Source organism: Plectropomus leopardus, chromosome 20, assembly GCF_008729295.1.
Source record: "Plectropomus leopardus isolate mb chromosome 20, YSFRI_Pleo_2.0, whole genome shotgun sequence".
In the NCBI taxonomy this organism is placed as follows: Eukaryota; Metazoa; Chordata; class Actinopteri; order Perciformes; family Serranidae; genus Plectropomus; species Plectropomus leopardus.
The window spans coordinates 27,002,936-27,011,234 of record NC_056482.1 but is presented as its reverse complement, the minus strand read 5'-3'; the positions used below and the strand labels follow the sequence as shown (position 1 = coordinate 27,011,234).

Here is an 8,299-nt window from a genome sequence, read left to right as displayed (position 1 = left end):
ATATATATATATATATATATATACATACACATACTGTGTGTGTGTGTGTGTGTGTGTGTGTGTATATCTGGCAGGATTTTCATATGAGGTAATGGGTACAACACCTATAGATATAGATATAGATACTGTGATTAAGTCAGAGTCATCATATTGTCAATTCTGAAATGTTTTTTAGACATACAGGAATTGAGATTGTTTTCTCTTCATGCCCACAGTGCAAATAGTAAAATGACAAAAAGAGAAATATAACTATATATATATACACACACACACACATAGATGTGGATATAAATACAGATATAAACATTGATATAGATATAGATGTAGATATAGATATATAGATACAGGTATAAATATTGATATAGCTATAGATATAGATACAGATATAAATATTGATATAGATATCGATGTAAATATAGATATAGATATAGATATAGATGTAGATATACTGTATAGCCGTCGTGGCTGCGGTGCCGCTGTCGGCCTGCAGGGGGCGACATCGCTTCGTCTCCGTCTCCTTCATCTCCACGGAGAGAAAAATGGCGGAGCGGAGCTGTGGAGGCTGCCTCGGTTGAGCTGCTGGCGGTTATAACAACAACAGACGGGCTCACAGTCACCGTGGAAAGGGGGCCGGAGAGTAGCGGGGGCACCGCCGCACGAGCAGGGCGAGGTCGATCTCTGAACCGGCGGAAAATTTCATTTACTTTTTGTCCTGGAAACCAGAGAGCCGAGCGGGGAGCCACGAAAACAAGTCGGACATGAACGGGGTAAGTTTGCTTGTTATGAAGCCATCTCCACCGAGCCAAAGTGCCCGAGAGGAAAGCCCGATTAACCCCGGTATTAACGCTGCTTTATGAGGAGATGAGTCTAATGCGTTTGTATTTAATACAAATTTAAGCGAGTGTTATTATTTACTCTGAGCTGGTCACTGCAGCTATAAAGGAGCCTGTTTTGTTGAGAGCTTTGCTAACATTAGCTACATGTGGCTGCTAGCTCAGGACATAAACAGTGTTTATAACATTTGGTGACGCAAATAAAAAAGGTTTATTTGTGGATTTTAGGCGTTTTTATAGCTTTAAGTTAGCAGCTTTAGTGTGTTTTTAAATGGAGTCGGTTTAACATGTGTGTAATGAGCTGAGAGGCCTGTGGATTTAAAGGGACTGATGTGGAGCTGATGTGGGTGTGGAGGCAGCATGGTCCCTCCTCAGGGCCCCACCCACACCACAGATGGACATTTACCCAAATACTGCGCTAAAATGCAGTTTTAAGGCACTTTACCTGAGTATTTCCATTTATACAACTATATACATGTACTCCACTGCATCTCAGAGCTAAATATGTAACTTTTACTGCACTACGTTTGTCTGGAAGGGTTATTTTTTCTAAGAAAGGATAAAAAAATATAACAAAATATATACATCTGTAACTTATACATATGCTATATGTTCATGATGGATGGTTGCATAGGATAACATAATATATACACATGATTTGTAGTAACTTCACTGCATAATTATAGAAATATAGCATATGAATATCACTGCACAGTATTTTTACTAGAGTGGTACACAGTATGCATGCACACACACACACACACACACACACACACACACACATATATATATATATATATATATATGAATATATATATGAATATACATATTTTAATACACAGAAGTATCTAGGTCATTAACTGTCTGGCACATTTTACGTGCTTTTCATTCTTAATTTTTTGTTAATTTCGGCTGTGTGCGTGCATATGATATACATTTTGGCAAGATTGTGTATTCTAAGTAAAAAATCATATTAATATAAAATATTTTTATAGCCTAATTTTGAAAAGTGCATTTTGTGTGCAGAGCGATATGATTGTGAGTATTTGACACTGCAGAAATAACAGTAATGTATACAAATCAATGTTGCTGCTAATTATTAATATAACCTTTAAAAAAACCCCACCTACTTAGCAAATTTTTTTTTTTCAAATATAAAAATATAGTGGCATCATAACAAAAATAATTTAAAGGGTTAAAATTATGAAAATGAATGAATATTTGATATTTATGATTAGGACTGATTAACTCAATCCAAATCAAAATCAAAAGTAAAACACTGACAGAGTCTATTTTAATGCACCGTCAGTACTTTTCCAGAATTTAAGGCGATGTAAAGGCTCTTGGTTTGGTTTGGTTTGTTGGGTGCAGGGTTGTGTCTCACTGCAGCGCTAACGGCATGAATCTGCTTTTATTTGTAGGTTTTGTCGAAGTTAGTCGAATCACTGCTTTGCTTCAGGTTGTAAAATTTCCTCTAAATAAATGCTGCTGTTTAAAAAAAACAGCTGACAGGATTCCCTCCTTGAGGAGTTTTCTAAAAACAGTTTCTGTGTACAAAACATTTTGTGTGTAACCTTGACGTCTAACAAATGTGCCGAAGGCCTTTTCGATCTCAAAAAACATTTGTGCAGGGTTTTATAAAATAGTGTAAAAGCTGGATTAACTCTTGAATGGATCGCATTAAGAGTGGCTTCTTGGTTTTTAGCTTCTTTTTCTTTCTTCATTACTTAAATTTCTGTACGTTGCTTGATTATACATTTGTTTTGTCATATTATACACTCTTGACCATGATCATTGTGTGTTCTTAATAGTTACTCTGATACCAATATCCGAAAAGCTGGATCAGGTATTGGCAAGTGCACAAGTCTGTGCATTGTTTTGATACCGTATATTTTATTATTTAATGTTTAAAATAGTTTCACAGCTGATTAAAGCAGCAGTTTTCCTTGAAAATGGTTCTTTTACTGTTAAAAACAATAATTTACTTGGTTGATTTTTGCTGTGCAGACACTTAAAACTGCTGTTTCAGAGCAGCGCAGAAGAACTGATATCTGGTAAATTATATAATCAACAAAAAAAAAAAAATCACAAAGATTGTTTCTGTCACTGAAGGTAGTTCATCACCCTCATGTTTGGTCAGGTGATCGTTTCTATGACAAGTTTGGTTTTAATGACTTATTTGATTCAAAAAAAGGGAATTTGGCGTCTTGATTGACAGCTGTGTGTTTAATCCACGCGCTCGCAGTTAATGAGGCTGCTCGCGATTGGTCGAATGGGTGTTTTGGCGGTAAGATCCGTGCAGAAATCGCTCTGGACTCCGAATGACATCACAGGATATTTTAGCTTCACTTTAGCATAGCTGACGTAATTATGACGCGTCATTTATCTGTGGGACAAACTGCAGCGGCAAATGTTTACAAAATGTGGTATTTTGCTGCGAATGGATCGGATCAGGACTTGGTATCAGAGTCAGTATAGCGATAAAAGGAAAAAAAATGACATCTGAGTGTCTTAAAAATTAAAACACAACCTGTGACAGAGCGTCCAAAAAACGCAAAATGTCACAAAGTATGGACTAAAGACGTTTTCTCTCGCGTTCACAGGAGATTGTCTGCAACAGCCATCCAGTCACTGTCTTAAGCTGCACCAGGTCCATATCACCAGTTCACGATGAAATCCAGCTGACTCAGCAGGGTCGGTGCTCGCCGATATGCTTCCAGCAGAGCGACGCTCAGAGGCAGGGAGAGGGTGAGCGCGCCTCCGCAGCTCTGATCTCCAGCTGAGGAGAGAAACCTCGGAGTGTAAACACTCCGCGGGAGAGCAAACACGCCACGGGGTATTTGCATATATCAGAGGATTATGTAACAGCGAGGAGTAACGATGTCATTTTTTTCATTCACTGTTTCAGGCAGGAGAACAAACGCCATCAGCACGACACCAAAAGACTCTCAGGCCGGTTTCCCAGAGACGGCGAGCAGCTACAGCCAGTGTTCACCCTGCTGGTCAGATGAACAGCCGTCGCCTCCGCAGCTCCACTGCACTCAGACCTGCCTTCGCTCCCCGAGCGAGCTCCCCCTGCCTCTGGGCAACAGCCTCTCGCACGCTCCCCTCCCACGCCAACAACAACAACGGCGGCGCTCTCCACAGCCGCCAGCGGAGAGGAGTCCGACTCAAGGTCAAAGGAAAGAAGTCCACGCTAAGAATGTACGCACGCCCTCATTATAGGTGCATTTTTAAATAAAAATCTTAAACTACAACTTTAAAGTGAAAGTAATACATACGGTTGTTGATTCATTTTCCACTACAGCGCAGGAGGCAAAAACTCTCAAAACCGAAAAGTTACCGACTATTATCCGATAAGACGGAGCTCAAGAAAAAGTAAAACAGAGCTAAAGGTAAGACAAAATAACTTCTGTTACACTGCAACATTTTGTTTCTAACTTTAGGGATAGCTATTAAACGTATAGTTTAACCATTGATGACAGTAATGGCACAAATATAATTTAAGGAGTTTGTATTGTACTCGAGCCTGAAACAGCAGCACGTTACTAATCTTCACATTTAATCAAAGTGTGTTTTAATATTTTTTGTGGTCAAAAAGTTTGGAAATTATCTCCATGCCAGTATTGCCTGATAGTGTGTGGTTTCTGTAATATATAGATGAAAATGATAAAAATATCAATAAATTAATATACAAATACATGAATGAATAAATAAAAAAATGTAGCTGTACAAAAAAGGTAGAAATAAATTTAAGATAATGATTTATGTCCTACCCCCCGGTCCCCATTTATTTTATTTATCTTTATTTCTATATTTATTTCACATTTATTACACATACATTTATTTTTCTATTTACATATTTACTTCAACATTTATTTATGTATTTCTGTTTATTTCAACATTTATTTATGCATTTTTTCCCATATTTATTTCAGTATTTTTTTTATTTTCATACTTATTTATTTATTAGATCTATTTTAACATTTATGTATTTATTTGACTTATTAATGCAGTTATTTATTTTGGTATATACTTATTTTGTATATTATTTTTTGTATTGTATATATATGGTATTTTGTATCTGTATGTGTGTGTTTGTGTGTGTGTGTGTGTGAGAGCAGAGAAAGAAATCCAATCTGCTTTCTGTCACTAAAACCATCTCATGTTTCTTTTTGTTCCCAGTGTGAAGAAAAGAAGCTCATCGATGATCTCATCACAAAAGGGATAGAAGAAGGAATGGAGGTAAACATGTTTGTGCTTCTGAACACACTAAAAATACATTTAAATATGTTTTTTTGTGCTTTGGCTAAGTGAGCACATGATAATAAAAGTAATCAATCAATCAATCAATCAATCAGTCAGTGTCACATATGCAGAGTTTAGGAGAGTTTAGGAAGAGCAGCGTTTTTACAGGGAATTCTTAGATATCTCTGGTAGCAATTAAGTTTAAGTAATGAAATCAACTTAAATGGAGACAAAATCAAATGTATAACAGGAAAAGCAAAAAAATAAAGAAATAAATGCAGAAATAAAAGAATAAATAAAAGCTGAAATAAACACGAGTAACTAAATGCTCTAATAAAGAAATATATGCATCCTGGCACATTAATTAAGGGAAACAGATATACAGTTATAAACATTTAGTTGAACAAAAATGTAGAAATAAATTTTAGGGTTTTTATTTATTAAATATTTTTTTATTTCGCATCTTTGAAGACCTGTATATCTATTGATTATTGTTACGCCCGTTTATTTATTTCCATATTTATTGATTTTAATTGATGCATTCATTTTTTTGTTTTTCATTTCAGCATGTATTTTTTCTTTTATTTTTATTTCTATATCTATTTTTTTTTTTACATTTTATTGATATATTCTCACATTTGTTTATACATTTATTTATCTATTGATACGTAAGTAAGTTCTGAATTGCTTTAGTTTATATAAAACTTGTGTCATGATGGAAAATTGTTTTTGTAGGTGCAGCATATAGAAGGAAAGGGGAGAGCCGTGTTTGCCACTCGGTGTTTCCAGAAAGGCGAGTACGTTGTGGAGTACCACGGAGACCTGCTGCAGATCACCGACGCCAAAAAGAGGGAGGCCGAATACGCTCAAAACCCCGCCACCGGCTGCTACATGTACTACTTCCAGTTTCCTCTGCAAAACTTACTGGTATGAACCAGCGCATGTCCGCTTTTTACCACAACATTTACATTATTACTGGAAAACACACTGTAACCGACAAGTACTAAATACTAATGATCATTTGATGTATTTGTGCTTCTTTCTTGGCACCAAAACTTTGAAGAAAAACAATTATTGATTTAATTCATTAAAAAATAAGGAATATTAAAATAAGATAAATATTAAAATAATATTAAAAATAAGAACATTTTCATTGTATTTTGATATCACTTGAGACAAAGTTCCCTTCACAGTAATGTACAGTAAAACTACTTCAAATGTTATATGATTGTAGGATTTGATAAGTATTTACTTCCTCCTACTCCGTTTCAGACATTAAATACTTACGTTGGTGTCTTATTTTATTTGTTTTTAAGTAAAGTTTAAATTTACCATATCAGAAATTCTCTGGTGAAGTCACATTTTCAGCGAGACTTATTAAATATTTAACGTGTCCTAAATGTCTTTTTGATCCTTTCTGGTCCTTGTGCACAGACTGACTGTGTTTTTGGTTTTGTTCGGACAGCGTGGACGCCACTAAAGAGACTGGTCGAATGGGTAGGTTGATAAATCACAGTAAAAACGGAAACTGCCAAACCAAACTCCACGACATCAACGGGGTCCCTCACCTCATCCTCGTCGCCTCTCGGGACATCGATGAGGGCGAGGAGTTGCTCTATGACTACGGGGACCGCAGTAAAGCCTCCATCGCAGCTCACCCGTGGCTCAAATATTGACCCTCGGAAACGTAAAAAAAAAGAGCGGGAAAAAGGGAAACGTACAGTAACACTTGTGTTTCTCATTAGCTAGTGTACAAAATGCCTTAGAAACAGAATGTGTTCCCTTTTTGTTCCGAATCTGAGGACGTGGGGGGGGGTTATGTGTTCGGGGGGGTCAGCGGGGTACTTATCACATTTCGATTAACGTCTATCTGCCTCGTCAGAAGACACCTGTACTTTTATTTATGTGTATATGAAACATTCTGGTTGTTTTGCAGCACATTTATTTTGTACATTTTGTATTACCGACAGACAATGCTTCTACAGCATGCGGGTGGTAGTTAATGCTCTGCATTTTTATACTGCGTTTTTCTTAATTAGTCGTTAGATACTCAGCAATACTTACGAGGCCCCGGAGCCCCTTTTTTGGAATCAGCAAGAACTATGAGATGCAAAATACAAATTATACTCTGTTCATTGATTTCAGCCATCAGAACTCACTCGATCTACTATGGTTCAGCAGAAGTGTAATAGTTTCCAAACTCATGGTTCAGTCGGCTTTTTTGGGGTCTTAATTACAAGAAAACACGATGAAACACTGGATGAAAGTATTAGTGTCGCACACAGACTTTTAAGATAACATAACAACACCGATATTAGCCAATTTTTTCTCTTTTTTTCATTTTTTTAACTTATATTGTATTTTTAATATTTAGGATGCACAATATATTTGGATTATCATGTATAAGTTTTCTGCAAATGCCTACGTACGTTATATTTTGTTCTAGCTATTAAATGTATATCAAAGTTTATATTAATATAAATAGAGTCAAGAATTAAAAAAAATACTCCATAATCTCTGGTTTACATGATTATCTTTTAATTTCACTTAAATCTAAATTCTTCACTGTTTATATTACAGCACTATGTAAATATATTTATTGGCTTGCTGTTGCAAATCCAAGGTGGTTTAAAGGAATACTTTCACATTTTGGGAAACACTGTTTTATTTCATTTTCTTGCAAAGAGTTAGAAGGTTTATATCACTCTCGTGTGTTTAATTTAACATTTTTTTTTTTTTTTTTAACACTTTAGACACTTAACCTTAATTTCAGTGGAACAAACAAAGTGAGTCTGTTTTGAGCCCCACCGTCATGGAAAGAGGAAAAATTAAACCTCCGTTTGAGCCAAATAATAAAAGAAAAATTACACATTTTACACAAAAACTCCTCAATTTTATGATCAAATTTAAACTTTTACAAGACTTTTATCACAAAATCTGTATGTCTCTGCTCAGTCTGGCTTGTTTTGCATTCAGATGCTCTGCAGATAGTCCCATTTTTAAATTTTCTTTCCAAAACAGTGACAAAATTTAGGAAGGAAAAACCCAGATATTAGCAAGAAATCAGTAAAAAGTACAAGAGCAGTACCCCTAAAAAAAAAAGAAAAAAAAAGAAAAGTAAAATAAATGAGTAAATGAGCTGAACAAACTGCTAAAAAATTTTAATAACTTTGTAAAATAATTTAAAATATATGATTATGATAATTATAAATATATAG

The 8,299-nt window shown here is 35.5% G+C and overlaps 1 protein-coding gene across 1 annotated transcript; it reads left to right on the top strand.

Moving 5' to 3' along the window:
- The first annotated feature begins 634 nt into the window (after positions 1–634).
- LOC121959919 (N-lysine methyltransferase KMT5A-A-like) lies at positions 635–6,781 on the top strand. The gene is given in 9 exon segments (XM_042509466.1): positions 635–767; positions 3,437–3,581; positions 3,742–3,944; positions 3,946–4,037; positions 4,141–4,228; positions 5,019–5,078; positions 5,817–5,987; positions 5,989–6,008; positions 6,547–6,781. Coding segments are annotated over 9 exon segments (999 nt in total). The 5' UTR covers positions 635–758; the 3' UTR covers positions 6,758–6,781.
- Positions 6,782–8,299: the final 1,518 nt, after the last annotated feature.